General features: G+C 40.8%; 1 protein-coding gene across 8 annotated transcripts in view; it reads right to left on the bottom strand.

The window, feature by feature from the left end:
- Positions 1-2341: 2341 nt before the first annotated feature.
- DGKI (diacylglycerol kinase iota) overlaps positions 2342-22616 on the bottom strand; it is a 502817-nt gene continuing 482542 nt past the window's right edge. For 7 of the 8 annotated variants that reach the window (XM_070465256.1, XM_070465231.1, XM_070465240.1 and 4 more), the window contains 3 exons: positions 18034-18070; positions 16052-16151; positions 2342-11103 (listed from right to left, as the gene is read on the bottom strand). In XM_070465256.1, coding sequence (XP_070321357.1) covers positions 10987-11103; positions 16052-16151; positions 18034-18070 — 254 coding nt within the window. In that variant the 3' untranslated portion in view covers positions 2342-10986. The remainder of the gene's footprint in view (positions 11104-16051; positions 16152-18033; positions 18071-22616) is intronic. The other variant, XM_070465264.1, reaches the window with a different exon arrangement.

The raw sequence follows: 22616 nt of genomic DNA, 5'->3' as shown, positions 1-22616 counted from the left end.
AGGTGCAACCTGGCGAGTGGCAACAGGCATCTTCCCCAGCCCTGTGTGAGCTGGCTATTCTTTCTCACCATCTGGGGTGGTTCGTTTCCCAGTGTTGGGTAGTTACCTCACTTGCATACCCTGGTAAGTATTTTATTAAATACTTGAGTGGGGGGGTCTCTGCAGAACTCTGGGGCTTTTTCTCTGTGTGGATCTCTCCTCTCTGATACTCAGTTCTAGAAGCTCTAGCTGTCTTGGTCTCCCAAGCTCTCAGCTCTTTTTTACCAATTTAGGAAATCTGCCAGGCTCTGCCTCAATTTCTACTCCCTGATCCACTGCCAGGAAACTCTCTGAAGTCTATAAACATGGAGAAATCATAGAGCTAATTTTATTGAATTCTTATCTCTCAGGGATTACTGTCTTTCTTGGCCTGAGGTCTAGTGTCTTAACCATTATAGTTTTATATATAGATTTTAAAAAATTCAGTTAGAGTAAATCTGGTCTCTCTTAGTCCAGATGTACTGGACTAGAAGTCTAAAAGTTTTGGGTTTTTTTTTTTTTTTTTTTCCTGCCTTATCAGGGATCTCTTTTAGTTTCTACCAACCCCCAAACAGGCAATGCTTCATTTGCTTCCAAATTTTGAAAATCTAATTTAACTCCCTTAAGGATAATATTCACACCAACTGCATGTAACAGCCAGTAACCAAAGAAAAGAAACTGATTGTAGTTCTTAATTTTTATTCTGTACATGTCCACACAATTCACAATACAGAAAAAGTGTCCAAAAAGTAACTGTAACTAGTCAATGTCTTTGTTCAGAGATTAGTTCAATCTCCCAAATTAACTCCAGTGAAAATCTCTGTAGAGCAACGCGGTGATCAAGATACTTTGTATAAATAGGAAATGACAGAAAATTAGGGAAAAATACTTTATGACTTTGTTACAAAAACTCCTTTCTCCCCCAGCCCACCCTCCCCACCCACTCTCCAGTTTATGTTATCTGGACCCTACTTTACCTGGCAATAAGCTTCCTCATCCTCCTGCTGTAGATGCTACTTTGGTTTGGATCCCACCTGCCAGCTGGCAGCTTTGCAAAGGCGTGACTGTGGGATGTGGTAGGGCAGAAGCAGAAATCATGAAAGAGCCCTTTATAGTGTGACTGCAATGCTTCCTACAGAAGAGTGGACTCCCACAGCCAAGGGTCTCTGGATGCCCAGGAATATTATCCCACTCAGAAATCAAATTAAATGAAAGGTATCCACTCTTCTGGAACTGAGATTGTCCTCTATTTCTTAGTTCTTTACAGGAATGGTTTTCATCATTTTCAATCAGCTATCGTCCATATAATATTCAGATTCATGGTTGCCCACTTCATCATTGGTAATTAAAAAAAAACCCACAGCCTAACTTTTTAACTGAGACTAATTTGGACCCTAACTTTTCTAAGATGTGTTTTGCAAAATATTCTGTTGTCCTAGAATATTTTGTCTATTAAATTTCCAAATCTCACTCCCCAGGATGGCAAGAATCCCATAAGTCCCAGCCCACAATCAGGATATTAGCAAGCATCAAGCTAGGTGCCAGTTGCATTGGGAATTATACATGCTATCCAAGCCTCAGTACAACTAATGGGGGAGGGTGACAGGGAATGAAAAAGTTTACAGTTAATAAAACCAGAAGGTTAGGAACCATTTGGATTCATTACACAAAGTGCAATAAATATCAAAGCTAGGCTCTATCTTAAAAATTGATAAATCTCACTAACATTTGAGAGAATTACCCATAAATTTAAAAAAATATATAAGGTAAACCAATTTAGGGCTTTCATCTATTTATTTTTACAAGAAAATTCATAATAATCTATTTCTATAATTCTTAAGAGGAAAGGTTACATGTAAACCCCAAAATAGGAAAGTCATAGTCTCAGAATTTATAAGGATTATGAAAAACTTCCTAAATTGTCCTTTATTTTTCTCAGATTTTATCAGAGTCCTGCACAAGTCCATGGTCTAATCTCCTCTAAACATTTGGAGAAACTCCTTCAAAATCAACCCAGTCCTTTGGAAAACTCTACTGGAAAGTTCTTCCTTCTATTACCAGAGCTGTTTTCTCCTAAATTCTAGACATAATCTAATTCTTCTAAGCAACATATGTTGACTATTTCACAACTGAGAAACTCTTTGTAGCCACTCTAAACCAGTTCAATTTTTCTCTGTATCTTCTGAATTTGCTTTTCATGAGGATCAAAGTTTGCTGAGAGTATGTATTATTCATTTGTGGGTTGCCATGGCAATTTAAGACTAGCGCCTTGTTACTGTATTACTCTTGAGAATCTTTTTTTTTTTTTTTCCCATTACTCTGCTTTTTCTTACCTTCCTGAGCCAGAGGCAAGGGGGGAGCGTGGGAGACAAGACGGAGTGGGAGCAGTTCTCTGAGCAAGCCTCCAGATATGGGTCCACGGTTAACAACTATCTCAGGAACGACTCCCACCCCCATGCAGCCAACCTGAAATCTAGGAATTCATGGAAGTAAGAGAAGATAGGCAATTAAAGCTAGTTCACAAACAGAAACATCCTGGGAAAATTAGCCTAGGGATGGGAAGTTAAGTCCTATTTCATGACAACAGGTTACAGAAATTGCCTCCATGCCTTTTGTAACCAGAAAATACAGAGATCTTCTGCTCCCTTCTCCAAGCCCCAGTTCCAAATGTACACCCCAAACAAAAAATGGGGAGAAAGTAGGAGAGTGAACACTAGATCCTTTGTTTTCACTTTAATTCCTGAATTTGCGACTTATGCCTTAGGAGAAACATATATCTTATTTAGGAAATTTGGGAATTGGCCAGCAGTGGTGAGTGTGTGTGTGTGTGTAAGCAAAGCAAATTTTTTTTAGGGCCATGAAATAGCAGCTTCTAAATGATCTGGGATATATTTACAGTGTCTGGTATTTTTACAGAAATACTTTCATTGCATCTATATGGCAGGAACTTGAAAGAAGGGTGCTCTAACTGAGTTCTGCTCCAGTCTAAAATCATAGAAATTGAAACCTGGAAAGCATCACAGAAGCCTTTTAATCCAAGCAATTGCTTTAACATGATCCCTGATCTGGTTGTTCAATTTTGACTTATATGCTATAAGAAACATCAGCTGTGATAAGTTCACTGTTTTTGAGAAAACCCAATTCATTTTTCTGGATGAAATGTTTAGGGAAAACAAAATCCTTACATGAGAAATAAAGCTGCTTCTCTTCCATATCTGTTCCTGACCTCATCTGTCCTACAGAATTTGGACCTCATAGTCCTACTTAAGCCATCTTCTCCCAACATTCCTATTCCTAATCTGGCTCCCTTCCAGATCAAACACCCCTCTTTTACATATTCATCAACTGCCCATAGTGGTGCCTTGTAAATATGAGATTAGGAATGGGAGGATATCTCAGGCCCGTTTGCTCTTTCCACCTCAAGTGTGGCATCTTCCCATAGGTGTGTTAGGCCTCTGTGTATTGGGTTGGTTAAAAAAGTTTGGGTTTGTCCATAACATCCATGGACAAACCCAAAAGGATATTTTGGCCAACCCCATATGTGAATGTGCATGATGGATTTAGCCTTGTATACTCACCCAAAACTTTAAGCTTTGGAGTCTTGAATGGCAAGACACATTTTGGTGCAGTATTCTGAAATAATATTATTCCAGTAGTGACTTTCAAGGAGAGGAAATAATAACATTTAAAAATGCTGAGAATCACAAAGCAGAGAAGCCAAGAAGTCCCCCCTCGGTGTCATTTTGTAAAATCCATCCTGGTACCAAAACATTTGGCCTTTTCTCCCCTTGAAATATGTCCAACCTGATAAGCCTCTGTCTGAGAGCAAAACCCCTAAATTTTTAATTTCATATTCTCCCTCAGTCCTAACCAACCCATGCTATGGAATCTTAGGTAAATATTTTTTCAAGGAGGCACCTTCTAAATGATGGAAATCTGAATGATGAATGTAAAGCAGCATTGAAAGCAATGGTGGAAAAGTATTTACTTAGAAAACATCTGTTGTAGACACGTTAGTCTGGAATATCTAAAGATCTCAGTTGTGCTACAGTTCTACCACTTACTACATGTATCAGTGTTAGTCAAATTCATTGCTTTGAGATTCCATTTATTTATTTAAAACACATTATATGCATTAAATCTCAGGGGTTTGCATTAAGGCTCAAAAGTGTAAAAAATGCATGAAAATGCTAAAATAACATTCTAAAATTAACTGTTCCTAAAAAATTGTACAGATTTGAGTTGTTGAAATTATTTTTATTGAAAGCTATATGCACTAGAGGATTGAGAAACAAGATATTTTCAGTTGCTCCCACCGCTACAGTCTCCCATGTCAAATGCTATTTGGCTCAAAATACTGAAACTATGGAAAAATGGGCAAAACCAGAATCATTACTTATTTTCATGGGTAAGCTCTCCCTTGTAATTACCATGCCAGGAGCAGAAGCCAGGGAACTTTCCAGGATTGCCTTTCATGGACATTCACTTGGACCTCAAACATCTTTCAGGCAGTGATTTCTCCTCTGATTATACCAGATTACAAGTAATTCTAGGAATATCAAACCACAGCATGTTTTTATACTGAATTTGAATAGCGAGTAAAACAGATTTCAAATAGGACTTTACTTAAGGATGCCTAAGAATATTCATCAGAATCCATGATGCTTCCAGAAGTAGAGTTATATCTTTAGTATACTTTCTTTTCATTAGCTCTTAAATTCATCCTTAGTTTTAAGATTTTTAAATCATAACTAAATGTCATTCTCTTTAAGACTTAGACTGTCATAAAGTGATATTTTAAAAGATTGAAAGTCAAGATTTTTATAAAATTTTCAAAGGGACTCCTCCCTTTCAACAAAGTCATTTTTAAAGAACATTTAAAAAAGCTCCCAGAATCTAATCCAGTCCCCTCAGACACATGTCCAAAATCACAGCATCCCTCTAGGTGGTCCACGTAGCCTCTGCTTAAATACTCCCCATTACTAAAAGTTTCTAATTCTGGGCCAACTCCACAATTTGATGATAACTTATGCTTTACCTTTCTATTCAGTCCAAATCCAACTGCAAGTTTTGCCTCTTGTTCCTAGTTCTGTCCTCGAAAATAGGATAAGCATTTGGGCTCTCATTTTAGTAGTGTTTCTAAGTCTCATCTTGAAGTCTTGGTTTCAGATCCTTTTTTTTTAAGAACAGTGCCAAGACTCCAAGAGAAAGGGAATGCAAACTGTAGCTTCTTTCATATTCTCATTTCATATATCAGAGAAATAAAACATGGTTAGACTTGAACCTGCAGGGCATGCTCCCCAGTACCATGGGCTTCTGTACAGAATTTATCAGATTGGAATTTGTCTTTTCTCCTAGACTGAGTTCTGTGAGGTCAAGAGTTCTCCCTCTTGCAGTCATTCTTATATCCTTGGTATGGTGCCTGCATCAGAGTGAACATATTTTCAAATGAATGATTAAATATATGATCGTATAATTGATTTCTGAACAGACGACTGTGTGCAAAATGACTGAATATATGTATAAACAGATTCTGGAATGTCCACCATGAGGATACCATCCAATATTCAAATCTCTACTTTAAAACATAATGCTTCAACAGCCTAAGAATTATTTTTTATGTCTTTTTTTTAGTGGGGGGTGGGTTGGGGGGACAAGTTCAGTAACTGTCGGTGTCCTGGGCAAACAAGTTGTCGTAAGCACTATTCCTTTCTTAGTTCCTATTTTTAGGTTTCCCTTTAAACTGTGGGGTTGTTGTTTGTTGTTTAGTCACTAAGTCATGTCTGACTCTTTGTGACCCCATGGACTGTAGCCCGCCAGGCTTCTCTGCCCATGGGATTTCCCAGGCAAGAATACTGGAGTGGGTTGCCATTTTCTTCTCCAGGGGATCTTTCCTACCCAGGGATTGAATGTGCGTCTCCTGCATTGGCAGATGGATTCTTTACCACTAAGCCACCAGGGAAGCCCATGAGATTTCTCATTCAACTGTGGGGAGAGAGCCTAAATCCATAGACGGCCAGTAAGGGTAAAACATGCACAGAATCCAGTCACCCAGGTGACTTCCTGGGGGCACATGGTTTATATCACTGGGTGTGGAAGAAGCTTCTATAATTGGGTACTCTCATCATGTGAGTAGGAGAGAAATTTGCTCAATCTATCTGGGAAATTACTTCTCAGAATAAGACCTCTTGTAACTGTGCAAGATGATCAAGGTCAGTGGGAGTCTATTTGTCCTTTAGGCAAAAGGGATACTTGTTCCAGAGAGTAATTTTATTTTGATCCAGTTTGAACATAATATCTGGGGGAGACTTGGGCATCTGTATGATGTAATTATTGAAGGTAGTGGCAGAAAGTCCAGGAGTGGGACTACTGCTATGGTCAGACAATTGGAGGGACCAGAGATGGGATCATGACCAGGAAATAGAAATGGGTCGGTGCCGAAGTCAGTGTGAGGGGCCAGGCAGAGGGAAAAAAAAAAAAAAAGGACTTAAAATAATCAGCTGAATATGGCATTTAGAGAATTGGAAATGAGATATTCAGAGATGGTTCTACTAAGATCTGGGCAGAAGCAATTTTATACTAAATAAATGTTAAAGATCAGAAAATTCTCTAATGGATGTTACACTTTTCCCCCTAAAATAAAAACAATCCATTTAAGTAATTAGTTTTATTGGATGGTTATGATGAGCCAATTTAACAACAATCTACTTTATTTTTAAGTAGCATAATTGAATATAATATGCTGTTTTCAGTGATTTCATTAGCTACTCTTACTGGAAGAAAGCCAAGTTACTCAGACCCTACCCATATCCAAGTTATGACACTTTTTTGGCGGGAGCTTGCCAGAATTAAATATCATTAGGCAGCCTACTGACTGTCAGTCCTGTAAACTCGGTCTTGTAAAGGTGTTTAAGTGTCACAGGGAAACTCTCTACTCGAGATCCACAAATAGCATAGACAAGTCTTGAGGCTCAGGTAGGTTGCATGCTTTGTGGAAGGTAAGAAAAACAATTATAAGACCTCTTGGTCACAGATTTTATGACACAGGCAAGAGCAAATGTCATGTGCATTCGAAGTGCTGCAGTAACAGAACTGGGCTTAGTAACAGGAAAAATAACAAAGAATAAAAGGAAAATTTTCTATTACCTTATCTTTGCCCATTGGAGTTAACTACATAGGCACAGATGCCTAGCATGCTTCTAAAATGTTTTTTTAAACTTATGCAATATATGTGTGTATAGGATATATACACATATATGTCTACAAATAAATACATCTCTTTGTGTGCATTGAGGCTTGTATATGCAGAGTATTTCTGACATATGTACAAGCAACCATGTTTATCCGTGTTCCTGCTGTTTATCTCTAGGGGCAGAACAGAGGACTCTATACCAGCAGAGAGCAACACCTTGACATTGCATGTGATACTCATCTGTGGTATTAGAACTTCTTATAAAAAGCACATTCAACTTTTGTAATTTAAAAAACCTAAACATTTAAAATAAAATTGACATGTTAAAAAAAAAAAACTGCTGCCCCACATTTTTTAAGACATGAATATTATAAGGTGTCCAGTCAATAAATGCTGGAAATCCTTCAGGCAAAGAAACTGTTACTAGGTCTAAATGGAAACTGCCTACTTGTTGAGGATCTCTCCATGTAAACGGACCTGCCTACACACTCAGGCCAGCTGGAACAGAAGGATGGAACAACGGGGCACATGGGAGGCTTTCCAGCACTTGTTGTTGCTAGTTTCAAGGCTGTGTACTTGCCGGTTAAATTCTCCATTTCAGACATTGCATTCGTTTTAGGTTATAGCCTCTGTGTGTGTGCTCAGTTGTGTTTGACTCTTTGGACTAGAACCTCTATAGAGGTAACTGAAACCCTCAAAGTGAAATTCCCGGCCATGGTGTTTATTTTCTTCTTAGCTTCTGTTCTTTATCAAGTCCTTGAATGTGATAAGCACAGCACAACTGGGTCCTTTTTCATTAAATGCATCATACCAGAATATAAGGCTACCAAAGAATGACTAGCTTCAAGGTTATATAATGTTGGCTTTTAATAACTCTCCATTTCTCACGCCTCTATCTGCCCAATCTAAAACTGGAATCCCAGAGCAGAGAGCAGCACAATGTGAAGGGCTCTCCTGAGCCAAACACAGAGGGACGGCAGCTGAGCCAGCTACAGTTGGCAGTGCTGTCTCAGTAGGTTCTGTAGGAAATTGTATTTCCATAGGTATATAGTTTTATGTCTTTTAAAGTTACGTGGATTACCAGACCAGCGCCAGGCTATTTGCTCCCATGCTTCCTGATGGCCCAGGAGAGGGGCTGCTACCTACCTAAGCTACGCTGCAGACTCCTAGAGCACATGCCCTTCTCTCTTTTCTAAAGCCCAGGACTGTCACGTACAGTGGCCAATTTTTTAAAAAGCTACAGGAGGTAGATTTAATGTTTAAGCCATTAAACAGGTCACTATTCTGACCATTTCTGATGCTTTTTTTTCCCCTCAAAACCTAAGTTCTTAGGGTGTTTGCTTTTTCAGAGACATATTTGCCTTTGTCCTATGTCATTCCCCCATCAATAATGTACGACATTAATGTCTTTCTTTTTTTAGTTTGGAACAATTTCCAAATGCATCAGGACCCCTACAGTAGTCATTACCTCATCTATTTCCATACTGAAGATTTACATGTGACTTCAGCTGTAGATATTTGAATTGGCCCACGGCCACCTGTACCCTCAATTTTCTCTGGGCTGTTTGGAAGCATCACAGAGAAATATGAGACAGTGGTTGGTGAGAGCAGAGTCCTTCATCCCAGCCATCGCTGTGTGGCCAAATGCTTGGCTCAATATAGGGCATGGAAGGCACCATTCAAAGCCAGATTCCAGTCTGTCGTAAGGATTATATTTCTGTCATCACAACATCTCCTTGACAGTCTCACCAACTGAAAAGTTCCCAGCAGAAGCCCAGTGATTAAATTCTCCTGGAGCATGTTTCTTTCCAGCTTCTGGAAATAATCTACTGCAGTCCCTTTTGCCCTTGCCAGAAAACCCAAAAGATCGCTCTGTTTCTAAGACTGATGTATGAAAACAGATTCCTCTTTCCACAGCTGAAAATAATGCCAACAGTTTGATTTGGAAACAACTAAGGGCAGATCTGGTCCCCATCCACTGAGACGCTATTCCCACCTAATACAGTATATCACCTCTGTACTTTCAAAATGACACGTGACCAAAAGTGGTTCAGATAAGCAAGGCGGCACCACTGGACTTTAACTTAAATGCAGAGAGACAATCATTTACGCTCACATGCAGAAACACAAGGGAAACACTTGGCTTATATCTAAGAGCAAAATGGAAGAAAGCTCAGAAGACACTGGTTTAGTTTAAAGCAAAAGGGGTCACCCAATTTCACTTCTGCCTTATGCCCAAATCAAGCAGATATTTTCTCTGCAAGTGAGGAGACTTTTTCTCCTGATTCTTTAGTTATCATAGAGTCCCTAACAGCGGTACCTGTAAGTACCAACTGGTCGGTGGCAGGATGAAAAGCTGTAATTCTACTGTCAGCCAGATGTTTCCAGTTAGACTCCCAACAGGAGTCAGTACGAAGATCGTTCTGGCAGGGGAAATAGAGAAAAGGATATATTCGACTGCCCTGTACGTGAAAGGTGGGGCTACAGTGCTATCTGGTATGACCTTGGAATCTGGCAATAGTAGGTGAGGCATCCATCCGAATGATCCAGGCATCTTGAAAGTCCGGCAGTGGAGTCGGTAAAACAAGGCTTTGTCCCTGGGACAAGGCTCCCGCAGGGAAATGAAAACCAAGACCTTAGAAGGAAAACCTAACGCGGGCCCCCTCTCAGCACTGTGCCCGAGCCTGTGAGCCTCTGTGCAGCACTCCGGGGACTGTTTTCTTCTTAAGTGAGTTATTTTGACATATGTTGCTACTTTTGCTTTTGCTGTTTAATTTCAAGTCCATTAGCCTGCTTTCTACTATCAGTCAAAAAGCCTAAAAGTAAACGCTGTCGTAGTGCTCCATTTCCCGTAACCACAGTTCCCACACATGGTTTTCTGCTCTGCGATCTCAACAGCACTTAAAATGGAGTGGTTCTGCCAACCCACTATGGGCCTTGGTGAGCATCCACTGCCCGTCTCTACTGCAGCAAAAGGCAAAGATGGCTACACGTAGGCAGTACGGAGCTGGGCCAACAGCCCAAGCTGGACCAGTCCTCCGTGGCTCTTGGCAACAGTGCCGCCACCTGGGCTGACCCCTGGGACCCCCTCCGAGGTACCACTCAACCGAGGCAACTCCCATGCCACCTTGCCGCACCTCAGAGATACTGCACCCTGTGTGGCACTCCCAGCTCCTACATCATGAAAAAGGGTTAGGGAGGGAGAGGAGACATGCAAACAGGGCACTAAGTAGCCTCAGTATATTTAGTCTTGGAAGTGGAAGCGATTTTACAGTTATATTTCTGCAGGACATCCAGAGGGTTTGAAAAGACCTTCAGAGTCTCGTGGTCTTCAAAGACTGAATGTAAAGAGAACAGATCATATATTATTTTTTTTAAATCGATGGGTCGTTACAGTAGAATTGTGCGGGACAGGGGAAAAGTGAATGCATAGGGGGGCGAGGGAGCAGTGCCATTTATACGAACATCCTTGGATCTTTAAAATAAATTATACAGGTGAACACAGAAGTTCATGCTACTTGCTGGAAGCAATAAGGATCGAATTTTGTGGAACTCGCAGTCCACAAATCTCCAGGTATCCTGCCTCGTCCTCAGTGGGCTATCATGTTCTGTGGTACATCTTGGTAGCCCTTAAAACTGGTGGCATGGTCTCAGATAGATTCTTGCAGGAGAGACAGATTTATGGATTCCATCAGCTTCTTCCAGGGGAGCCGCCCGATCGCCAGGAGGGCACAGGTGAGATGCTTGTTGAGATTCTCTCAGCCTGTCTACCAGGGTCAAACAGCAGTTTCCAGGTCCTCATGGCCAATGATCTTATAATTCTGGCGGCTTTCCAGGTAGGCAGCCAAGTCTGGGTCACCGGCCTGCTGGGCTCTGTCTTGAGGTGTCTTACCCTGTAGGTAACAGTGAAGAGGCGAGAGACACAAACACTTGGGAAAACATTAAAAAATAATAATAATAGAAACAGAGCTGCTCAAAGATAACTCACTGAAACTTATCTTTCCATGTTTTCTGTTTGCATTGATGAGATACTTTCTAAATCTATTACTGCATCAAACATGTGAGATATGAAAGTTCAAGAGAGACGATCACTTTTCAGAGGTGGGGCTTCCATCAAAGGAAAGGGAGGTTCATAGAGTAACTAGGTACACAGCAGCAAATCACGTAGCACAGGAAGGATGAGAACCCAGATTCTCTTCAGAGGGGGATAGAAATCACTGAATAGAAAGTAGGGGGGAAAAAAAGGAGGGAAACCGGCATTCTGACTTCTAGAATGACTTCTAGACTTCTTTGGAAGTCTTTCTGTGAATACTAAATCCTGGGAAATAACAAGCAGAAACAAAGGAGGAGGGATGATCAGAAACAATTTAAAGGGCTTTCTTTGGTGGTTTCAAAGTCTTCAGTTTGGTTCTCCTTAATTTAGAACTATCTTGTCTCCCTAAAAAGTAAGTTAATTTCTGATAATAAAAGTGGTGGGTGTTGAGTAAAGAAATCTTGGGAAAGTAGAAAAGCATAAGTAAGCAAAAATCACCAGTAATTCCACTATACTAAGATAACCTTCTGTTAACCTCCCCATAAAGTAGCTGTTTTCTTATTTCTGTAGGCCTACACACAATTATTTTTATGATAACTAAACCATACTTTGTTTATATACTCAGGCAATCTGCTTTTGCACTTAATAACATATAAAACCTCTATGTCATGAAATGTTCTTCTGCATCATTGTAAATGACTGTATGATTTTTTGCAGTCTGTTATAATGTTGGGTTTTCCTGGTGGCTCAGCAGTAAAGAAGTTGGCTGCCAATGCAGGAGGTGCGGGTTTGATCCCTGGGTTGAGAAGATCCCCTGGAGGAGGAAATGGCAACCCACTCCAGTATTCTTGCCTGGGAAAACCCATGGGCAGAGGAGTCTGATGGGCCACAGCCCACGGAGTCACAAAAGAGTCAGATACAACTCAGCGACTGAACAACAACAAATTATAATGTTATATGTATATATTTTTTCTCATTTATTTTTATTAGTTGGAGGCTAATTACCTTACAATATTGTACTGGTTTTTGCCATACAGTTATATGTATATTTATTGATTTAGGTCATACCTGAATGGTCTAGTGATTTCCCCTACTTTCTTCCATTTAAGTCTGAATTTGGCAATAAGGAGTTCAGGATCTGAGCCACGGTCAGCTCCTGGTCTTGTTTTTGCTGACTGTATAGAGCTTGGGCTCCAAAATCACTGCAGATGGTGACTGCAGCCATGAAATTAAAAGACACTTGCTCCTTGGAAGAAATGTTATGACCAAAGTTATGGCAAAGTTATGACCAAAGTTATGGCAAAGACATTACTTTGCCAACAAAGGTCCATCTAGTCAAAGCTATGGTTCTCCCAGTAGTCATGTATGGATGTGAGAGTTGGGCTATAAAGAAAGGTGAACGCCGAAGAATTGATGCTTCTGAACTGTGGTGTTGGAGAAGACTCTTGAGAGTCCCGTGGACTACACGGAGATCCAACCAGCCCATCTTAAAGGAAATCAGTCCTGAATATTCATTGGAAGGACTGATGCTGAAGCTGAAACTCTAATACTTTGGCCATCTGATGCGAAGAACTGACTCATTTGAAAAGACCCTGATGCTGGGAAAGATTGAAGGCGGGTAGGAGAAGGGGACAACAGAGGATGAGATGGTTGGATGGCATCACTGACTCAATAGACATGAGTCTGAGTAAGCTCTGGGAGTTGGCGATGGACAGGGAGGTCTGGTGTGCTGCAGTCCATGGGGTTGCAAAGAATCGGACATGACTGAGTGACTGAACTGAACTGATGTATGTTTATACACGTAATATTTCTGAAATGAGGCCAATAAACATAAGTCAACAGTTAAAGGAGGAATGGTCTCCATTCTTTTGAATGTTTATGGACATAATTAACCGTCCTTGACACTTCTAATTTTTGTTCAGTCGTATTTACTTAAAAATGATATTGTTTTAAAGAATTTTGTTGGAGTATAGTTGATTTACAGTGTTAATTTCTGCTGTCCAGCAAAGTGAATCAGTTATACACTCTTTGGATCCTGTTCCCATATAGGTCTCACAGAGCACTGAGCAGAGTTCTTGTGCTATATAGTAGGTCCTTATTAGCTATAGTTATCTGTTTATATAGAATGGCGTGTATATGTCCTCCCCAATCTTCCAGTTTCCCCTTTTCCTCCTCCCTTTCCCCCTTGGTAGCCATGTTTGTTTTCTACATCAGTGATTCTGTTTCTGTTTTGTAAATAGGTTTATTTGTATCATGGTTTTAGATTCCACATAAGTGATACCATATGATATTTGTCTTTCTGTGTGTGACTGACTTCACTCAGTATGACAATCTCTAGATTCATCCATGTCACTGCAAATGGTATTATTTTGTTCTTTTATATAGCTGAGTAATATTCCATTGTATATATGTAAAAAATGATATTAAGTTCTAAGGAAAGAATAGAGGCATGATCACTGTACCATACAAATAGTTCCATGTATAAAAATGTACACAAGTATTAAAGAAACTATCAAACACTTCTCAGCCTCATCTTTTGCAATGGATGGTATCAACTTCAATTAAGTCTGATCCTAGTAGCCTACAAGGGCATGTGGAATAGAAGATAAAAGGGATGGAACAATGGCTCTAGACATTCTAAAATTTTTACCTATTTAGTTAGGATTTAATATTTAGCCATAGCTTCAAGTTCCTATAATTTTATTCAACTTGGTTACAATACTTGTAGCTTATCATTTTTTCTTTCAGAATATAGATGATTTACAATACTGTGTCAGTTTCAGGTATATAGCAAAGTGATTCAGTTTATACACATACACACACATATATCCCAATTCTTTTTCAGATTCTTTTCCCTTGTAAGTTATTAGAGAATATTGTGGAGAGATCCCTGTGCTATACAGTAGGTCCTTGTTGATTATTTTATTTATTTTATATGTAGTAGTATGTATATAAAATAGATAATCTCCCAATTTTTCCAAAACTTTCACCCAAACTCCTAATTCCCCACCCCCACCTTTCCCCTTTGGTAGCCATAAATTTGTTTTCAAGGTTTGTGAGTCTGTTTCTAATTTGTAAATAACTTTCTTTGCATCATTTTTTTTTAGAGAGATTATCTTGTCATCAACATTAAATAGGTTGAGATTCCCAGTTTCCAAATAGAGGTGGAGTGAGTGGGTCTTTGAGTTGATTTTTAAGGAGCCCTTCTCTATCAAGAGAAATTCTCAAAATATTGCTTTTCTCCAAAAATTTCCAGGAGAAGATCCAGTCATAATTATGATATTCAGCTTTCACCAAGCATAAAATTAGGGAACGGAAAAAATTAGAGGATCCCTGAAAAGGATGAAGTATAGCTCTATTATTTCAAACACTAAGTTCTCTAAAACAAAATGTTGGGTGCAAATGTAGGTTCTACAATAGCATGTAGTATCGTTTGACTTTACCTACTTGCAGGAAATGAGAAAAATGGACATACCCACATGTGAGGAGAAATTATTAACATTTTAATGGTATATAGGTCTAGACTGTGGGATTTCTAGCAATTTTTACTTTTAAAAACATTTTTGCATTGCTAGAGTTTTCTGTGAGGCTGTACTATATTTATAATAAAAATAATAAAACTTTGCATTTTGAAAAGAGGACATACCTACATAACACAAAATAGAAATATAAAGGAACATTGAGCCCCTTTATTTGACTCAGAAACTTAGATTAAAAAAGAACCATCTGCTCTGGGCCCAGGTCTCCTGCCCAGTCTTTTCTTGGTCCCTCTATTTCATCTTGCTCCTCCCTTCTATTACCTGAGTAGAGACAAGTCTCTGGTGAACAGGCAAGGGCCCTGCTGTGTTTGAGTGGCCCCAGCAAGGAAGGCCAAGCCCACCTCAAATCTTGGCCTCTGCTGATCTTACTTCCATGGGTTGTGTCTCTCACTAAGGTTACATATCAAAGCACTTGAGTGCAAATATCATCTGGGAAGAATATCACAGTGAGTAATTATCTGCCATTTGGAATCTTACACCCAATTAGCTAACCAGACAGGTAATAGATCAGCTAGAAATAAGAACCAAGCTTAATAAATTCAATAGTCTAGAATTATCGGAATTAAGGCAGCCAGGGACCTCAGAGAGCAAGGATCCGGTGGGTCACAAGGGAAATGAAGAATCAAGCACTGAAACTGGTTCAGAAAGGACAGAAAGGTCCATATCAGAGAGAAAGCTATGTCATAATGTACTGCTGCTGGAGGAAACGCCAGAGTGAAAACCACACACAGCTCCCATTAGATTTATTTAATTGATGAGCAATTCTGAAGTCATTAGTAGGCTTCTAAGTTACCTGTTTCTTGTCTACATTCATTGATGCCAAACTTAGGTTACTTGGCACATACTTAATGAAGTCCTCAATTATATATTAAAATTCTTCTCTGTAACCTGCTACAGTTAAGTGGCTTGTCCTTTCTTAGAGGGTGCTTTAAAACTCAGAGCCAACCAGGACCGTGACCTCAGATCATCATAGCAAATTCCTCTATGGGGTTGATCTCTATTAACTCTTCCCTCTGCCTCTCTCCCCCCACTTGAGTCCTGAGGTCAGAGCTTTCAGAGGTCTATGAAGCCCCTTGGGCATGCACACACCCTCCCTTTGTGCTTATACATTTAAACTGCAGTTTCTCTAAATGAAACACTTTATTTTGTCCTCCTTTTTCCAAAGCCCCAGGCACTTCCATAAGTATAGAAAGGATGCCTTTGCTCCAAGGCAATGGAGCCAGAGATCCTGCCCTGGGGGAGGATTCCTGCACTCACTCATCAAGTTACCTTGGAGTCCGTCTTTCTCAGAGATGCTCCTGCGTCCACCAGAAGCTGGCACACGGCCCGGTTCCGCTGGCAGGCTGCCTTGTGCAGCGCGGTCTCACCCCTAAATCAAAGATGAAATGGGTAAAGGGCTGCAGGCTGGAGTGGGGGCAGGGGGAAGGGGGCAGGGAGGGAAGTGAGGGTCGCATCTTACCCCTGCTGCTGACCTTCTGTGCCCCCTGGCCACTTTCCCACTGATGGCTGAGACCACAGTTGCAGGGCACGGACAGGGGAGGTGGCTGACGGGGGTCCTAAAAGTACCTTGAGTTGGTCTCAGCACCATCGTCTCACCATGACATCTGACTCCAGCCTCTTTTTCAAACAGTGTTGGCTGGTTAGGTAGGCTGAGTGATTTTGTCTTAAATGACTACTGTCGGATGTACGTGATCCTCAGTGGCACTCTGAGGTAGACTGATGTGTGTAGATGTGTCAGAACAGTGTGCAGCCACTCTGTGTAGACGTTCTGGCTATGTCCCGCAGACATCAGCACTGAGCCGGAAGGACGTGAGATGAAGCACACACAGGAGCAGCACGGAGCACCACCTCTCGGTAGACCACCCGCCCTGGGAAGACCATCTCCTGGGACTTGACTTCAAAGACCCAGGAGACACCCACTCTGCCCGACCTGCTGATGCCTTGTGAGCGGAAGGGGAGGGGCAGCCCCAGAGGATACCTGGGAGGGACAATAAGAACTCTGAGAGAGTTCAGGGTCACCTCTGGTTAGCGGCAGGCCTGAGGTCAGCCCACTCAGGATGGGGAATAGCCAAGGCAAAGTGACTATTTCTCCAACCCCCAGAGACAGCAGAGGGAGGAGGATATTCCCATCCTGAGTCCGAAACCGAAAAGACACTGAATGTCAAGCTAGGGTGAATGACAACCTTGCCGACGGGATGTGTGGTACCGGAACAAGCCCCCGTAGCAACTGATGGTTTCTTCCTTGTCAGTGACTCATGGCTAAACCCCTCCTACTTTTCCTCCTTCCGGTCTCCTTAGCCCTCCTCCACTCCACCGACTCAATGGACATGAGTTTGAGCAAACTCGGGGAGACAGTGAAGGACAGGGAAGCCTGGTGTGCTATACAGTCCATGGGGTCGCAAAGAGTCAGACACAACTTAAGAGACTGAACAACAACTCCACCCCAGCCAGTCTTTATCCTTGTTATAGTTCACTGCAGGTCTCTAGAGGCTCCTCCTGGCTTCCAGGGTCAGATGTTTTTAGCCTTTTTTTGTCCCTGCTTCAGGAATAGTAACTATTGTGCTACTGTGGGAATAAAAATGTTGACAACACATGTTATCAGTTTGGGGGCCAACTGCAGAGCTGGTGAGTTTCTGAACCAGGGTTCCTCTTCTGAGCCACAAAGTGTGGAAATGGTTGGAGCCACTATGTTCCTGGTCTCCAGTGGTTGCATATAAATTGTCCCATTCTAGATTTAGCACAGAGAAATTGTCTCCTGCACAAAAGGTATGCCTTAGGGCATTAGGGCTTAATCTGCTTATAAACCTCAGTTGGTTCCATCCCTGGGTAGGGAAGATCCCCTGGAGAAGGAAATGGCAACCCACTCCAGTATTCTTGCCTGGAGAATCCCATGGAGGGAGGAGCCTGGTAGGCTACAGTCCACAGGGTCGCAAAGAGTCGGACATGACTGAGTTACTTCACTCAAACCTCAGTTGAGAAAGAGTAAATGCATGGGTAATTAAGAGCTAAGTACATTAGACTTCTCTGGCATTCAAGGTGTACCAGTGCAGAAGTACCTCCCTTGAAGGAACTTCTAAATGATGACCAGCAATGGTTATGTATGCAATCTTCATGACAGGTACCATCTATTTTTACTGTGTAATCACTGATTTAGAAGATTAGCTCTACAGTTATAAATGCAAGTGAAAGTAGACATTTTTATATGTTCTCAAGAAGACAATCTAGTCTATATAATGTAAGGAAACACTCACGTTTCACTGTCTGCCATATCCAATAACTCGGACGGTCCTAAAGAAGAGGAAAAGCAAGATGCCCATGAAAAGAAAGTTCAAAAAATTACCATAAAAAAAAAAAAACTGTAGTCACAGAATTAAAATACTTTGAGAGGCTGAGTAAGAGTAGAGTATTTAGTTACAGGTATAATAAGACCACCTCCCTCTTCAAAAGAGAAATGCTCCCTCCACCTCCCCCTCGTCAGTCTCTCAATCATCACCAGGCAATATGTAGAGCATGGGAGATAAAAAAGAATATGGCCTCTGCCTTCAAGAAACTTTCAAACAAGCTGAAGAAATAAAATTAATTGGGATAGAATAAATTAAGAATAATTAAGTGGCGACCTAAGGAGGAAAAGGGGAATCGGGTGGGCTTTAAAGACTATTTTTAGCACAGGTTGTTCGGGAAGGTCTTATACAGCATACCATTAAAACTATGAGAAACTGTATTATTAAGTGTTCTTTACCTGATGTAACACTTAGCAGTTTACACTAAGTCTAGACATTATCTAGCCCAATTTCTTTATTTTAGAAATAGAGTAAAATTCTATTTTTCATAAAATTTCCCTCCCAAAATCTGGAAGAAATGTTATATATAAACATCAAATGGTTCTAGATGCTTCATCAGGAATTGAAGTATTCTGAGCTTTCACATTCACAACTTCTTATTTGTTCACTAATTTACTCAATTCAACCTGCAAACACTGCTTGGAATGTCCACCTTTCCCCCTGCCGCACTACTGCTTTCCTCCAAACCCTTCCTGCAACGTCTTACCTGCAGGTATCAGCTGATACACATTTTCTCCATAAAGCACTCTATTACTGCATTCCTAATATTGCAGCATTAGATGCCCTGCCTATGTGTTCCCTCATTTTGTATGTTAACCCTATTTCCTATAATTAGGAGGATAATATAATTAACCATCAAAACTGAGAGTATCCCTAACAAGTAGGGATATACAATCACCTTACTGATCATGACACTTGTCAAGCCATATTAAAATTACCTGCTGTCTTGTCTCTCTCCATAACTAGACTCTGGAAAACACCTTGCAGTTGTGACAGATGCCTTGTCCCACACTGTCCTTCATTGATGACTGGCATAGAGCATGGTGCCAAGCAGAGGCTTAAATGTTTGTTTGCATTAATGAATAAGGAGCCTGGCAAGCTACAGTCCATGGAGTTGGCAAAGAGTTGGACACAACTGAGCAAATGACACACAAACAGATGGAAAGATATACAGTGTTCTTGGACTGGAAGATTTGACGTCAAAATGACTATGCTACCCAAAGCAATCAACAAATACAATCCCTATCAAATTACCAGTGGCATTTTTCACAGAACTAGAACAATAAAATCTAAAAATTTTATGGAACCACAAAAGACCCCAAATAGCCAAAGCAATCTTGACAAAGAATGGAGCTGAGGAGTCAGGCTCACTGACTTCAGACTATACAAAGCTACAGTAATCAAAGTTGTTTGGTACTCACCCAAAAGCATATAGATTAATGGCACAGGATAGAAAGCCCTGAAATAAACTCAGGCACCTATGGTCAATTAATCTACGACAAAGGAGGCAAGAATGGAGAAAAGAGAGTCTCTTCGATAAGTGGTGCTGGGAACACTTGACAGCTACATGTAAAAGCTTGAAATTAGAACATTCTCTAATACCATACACAAAAATAAACTCAAAATGGATCAAAGACCTAAATGCAAGAACAGATACCATAAAACTCCTAGAGGAAAACATAGGCAGAATACTCTGGCATAAATTGCAGCAATATCTTTTTGGATCTGTCTCCTAGGCTAATGGAAATAAAAACAAAAATAAATGAGACCTAAGTAAACTTAAAAGCTTTTGCACAGCAAAGGAAAGCATAAACAAAATGAAAAGACAACTTCCAGGATGAGGGAAAATATCTGCAATAATGCAACCAAAACATGCAAATAGCTCATACAGCTCAGTGTCAAAACAAAACAAACCAAAAAATCCATTAAAAAATGGGCAGAAGATTTAAATATTTCTCCAAAGATGACATGCAAAGAGCCAACAGACACATGAAAAAATGCTCAACATCACTAATTATTCAGTTCAGTTCAGTCCAGTCGCTCAGTCGTGTCTGACTCTTTGCGACCCCATGAATCACAGCACGCCAGGCCTCCCTGTCCATCACCAACTCCTGGAGTTTACTCAAACTCATACCCATTGAGTCGGTGATGCCATCCAGCCATCTCGTCCTCTATTGCCCCCTTCTCCTCCTGCCCCCAATCCCTCCTAGCATCAGCGTCTTTTCCAATGAGTCAACTCTTCACATGAGGTGGCCAAAGTATTGGAGTTTCAGCTTCAGCATCAATCCTTCCAATGAACACCCAGGACTGATCTCCTTCAGGATGGACTGGTTGGATCTCCTTGCAGTCCAAGGGACTCTCAAGAGTCTTCTCCAACACCACAGTTCAAAAGCATCAATTCTTCAAGTGCGAATAAAAACTGCAATGAGGTATCACCTCACACCAGTCAGAATAGCCACCATCAAAAAAATCTACAAACAATATATGCTAGAGAGGGTGTGGAGAAAGGAAACCTTCCTACACTGTTGGTGGTGATGGAAATTGGTACAGTCACTATGGAGAACAGTATAGAGGTTCTTTAAAAAATAGAACCACCATATGATCCCACAATCTCATTCCGGGGCATAAATCAGAGAAAAACATAATTGGAAAAGATACATGCACCTCCATATTCACTGCAACACTATTTACAGTAGCCAAGAAATGGAAACAGCCTAAATGTCCATCAACAGATAAACAGATAAAGAAGACGTGGTGCATGAGTATATGCTAGGCTTCCCTGGTAGCTCAGATGGTAAAGCATCTACCTGCAATGTGGGAGACTAGGGTTTGGTCCCTGGGTCGGGAAAATACCCTGGAGAAGGAAATGGCAACCCACTCCAGTACCCTTGCCTGGAAAATCCCATGGATGGAGAGAAGCCAGGTGGGCTACAGTCCATGGGGTCACAAAGAGTCAGACATGACTGAGCGACTTCACTTCACTTCACTTATATATGTATACAGTGGAACACTACTAAGCCATAAAAAGGAATGAAATGATGCTATTTGCAGTAACATGGATGGACCTAGAGAGTAAAAGAACTAAGCCAGAAGAGAAAAACAAATACATGCTTATATGTGGCATCTAAAAAAAAAAAATGATACAAATAGACTTATTTATAAAACAGAAACAGACTCAGACATAGAAGACAAACTTATGGTTACCAAAGGGGAAAGGAGGTGGGCAGGATAAATTAGGAATTTGGGAGTAACCTAAACACACTGCTATATATAAAATCGATAAACAAGGACCTATTGTATAGCACAAGGAAGTTTACTCACCATTTCATAGTATTGAAAAAGAACATATAGATACATTTTCTTTTCAATATACGTGTGTGTGTGTGTGTGTGTGTGTGTGTGAGTGTCGCAAAGAGTCGGACATGACTGAGCGACTGAACTGAACTGAACTGAGATGGCTGGATGGCATCACCAACTCGATGGACATGAGTTTGAGTAAACTCTGGGAGTTGGTGATGGACAGGGAGGCCTGGCGTGCTGCGATTCATGGGGTTGCAAAGAGTCAGACATGACTGAGTGACTGAACTGAACTGTGTGTGTGAGTGTGTGTGTATATATACACATACATATACATATATATATACACACAAACACAAAACTGAATCACTGTGCTATATACCTGAACCTAACACAACATTGCAAATCAACTACACTTCTCAATAAAAACAAAAGTCACTGGTCAAGGAGAAGGGAGATGTTCACAATCCTCCTGGTCAACCAGGAGCTACATCACCAACCTCCCCTCCTTTCTTTCCATCTATGGTCCTTAGGACAGGTGAATCTTCTCTTGAAAAGTCTGTCCTATTACTTGTTCTAATTTGTCCTATTTGTCCACACTTCCTAATAGGTCTCTGTCAGGGACATAATGAGCATGTAGGACTGTTACTAAGAAAACATATAAAGATCTAACATTTACATTTCTAGGCTTCAAATTCATCATATGTCCTCTGTCTCCCCAAGTATTTAAAACATTGAAGTTCACAGTCTTTCACGTGGAACTACCCCACCTCAATTTGTTCTCAAGGCTCCATTTTATTTATTTTTTGTATGAGCCAAATTGGTAGCTGTACAATCACCCAAATATTTCTCAGACTCTCCCAGCTCTGAGAGCTTGCTCCCTCCAGCTCTCCAGAGCAGCATTTTCTACCTACCTAATCTTTGGATGAGGAAATGGCAATCCACTCCAGTATTCTTGCCTGGAAAACCCTAAGGACAGAGGAGCCTGGTGGGCTACAGACCACACGGTCACAAAGAGTCAGACATGACTGTGCACGCATACTCACCTAAATCTTACATATCCTTTAAAAGCCCAGTGTGTGACAAGGTCCTCTGAAAAGGCCACCTGTGACCCCATCTCTGAACTCCCATAACCCTGGGGCTGACCCTTGTACTGTGTATTTGCTTTCTGAAAGTATGCCTTATCTCCTTAATTA

Source organism: Odocoileus virginianus, chromosome 1, assembly GCF_023699985.2.
Source record: "Odocoileus virginianus isolate 20LAN1187 ecotype Illinois chromosome 1, Ovbor_1.2, whole genome shotgun sequence".
Taxonomy (NCBI): Eukaryota; Metazoa; Chordata; class Mammalia; order Artiodactyla; family Cervidae; genus Odocoileus; species Odocoileus virginianus.
The sequence above is the reverse complement of the archived record's forward strand: the minus strand, read 5'-3'. Positions and strand labels throughout refer to the sequence as shown.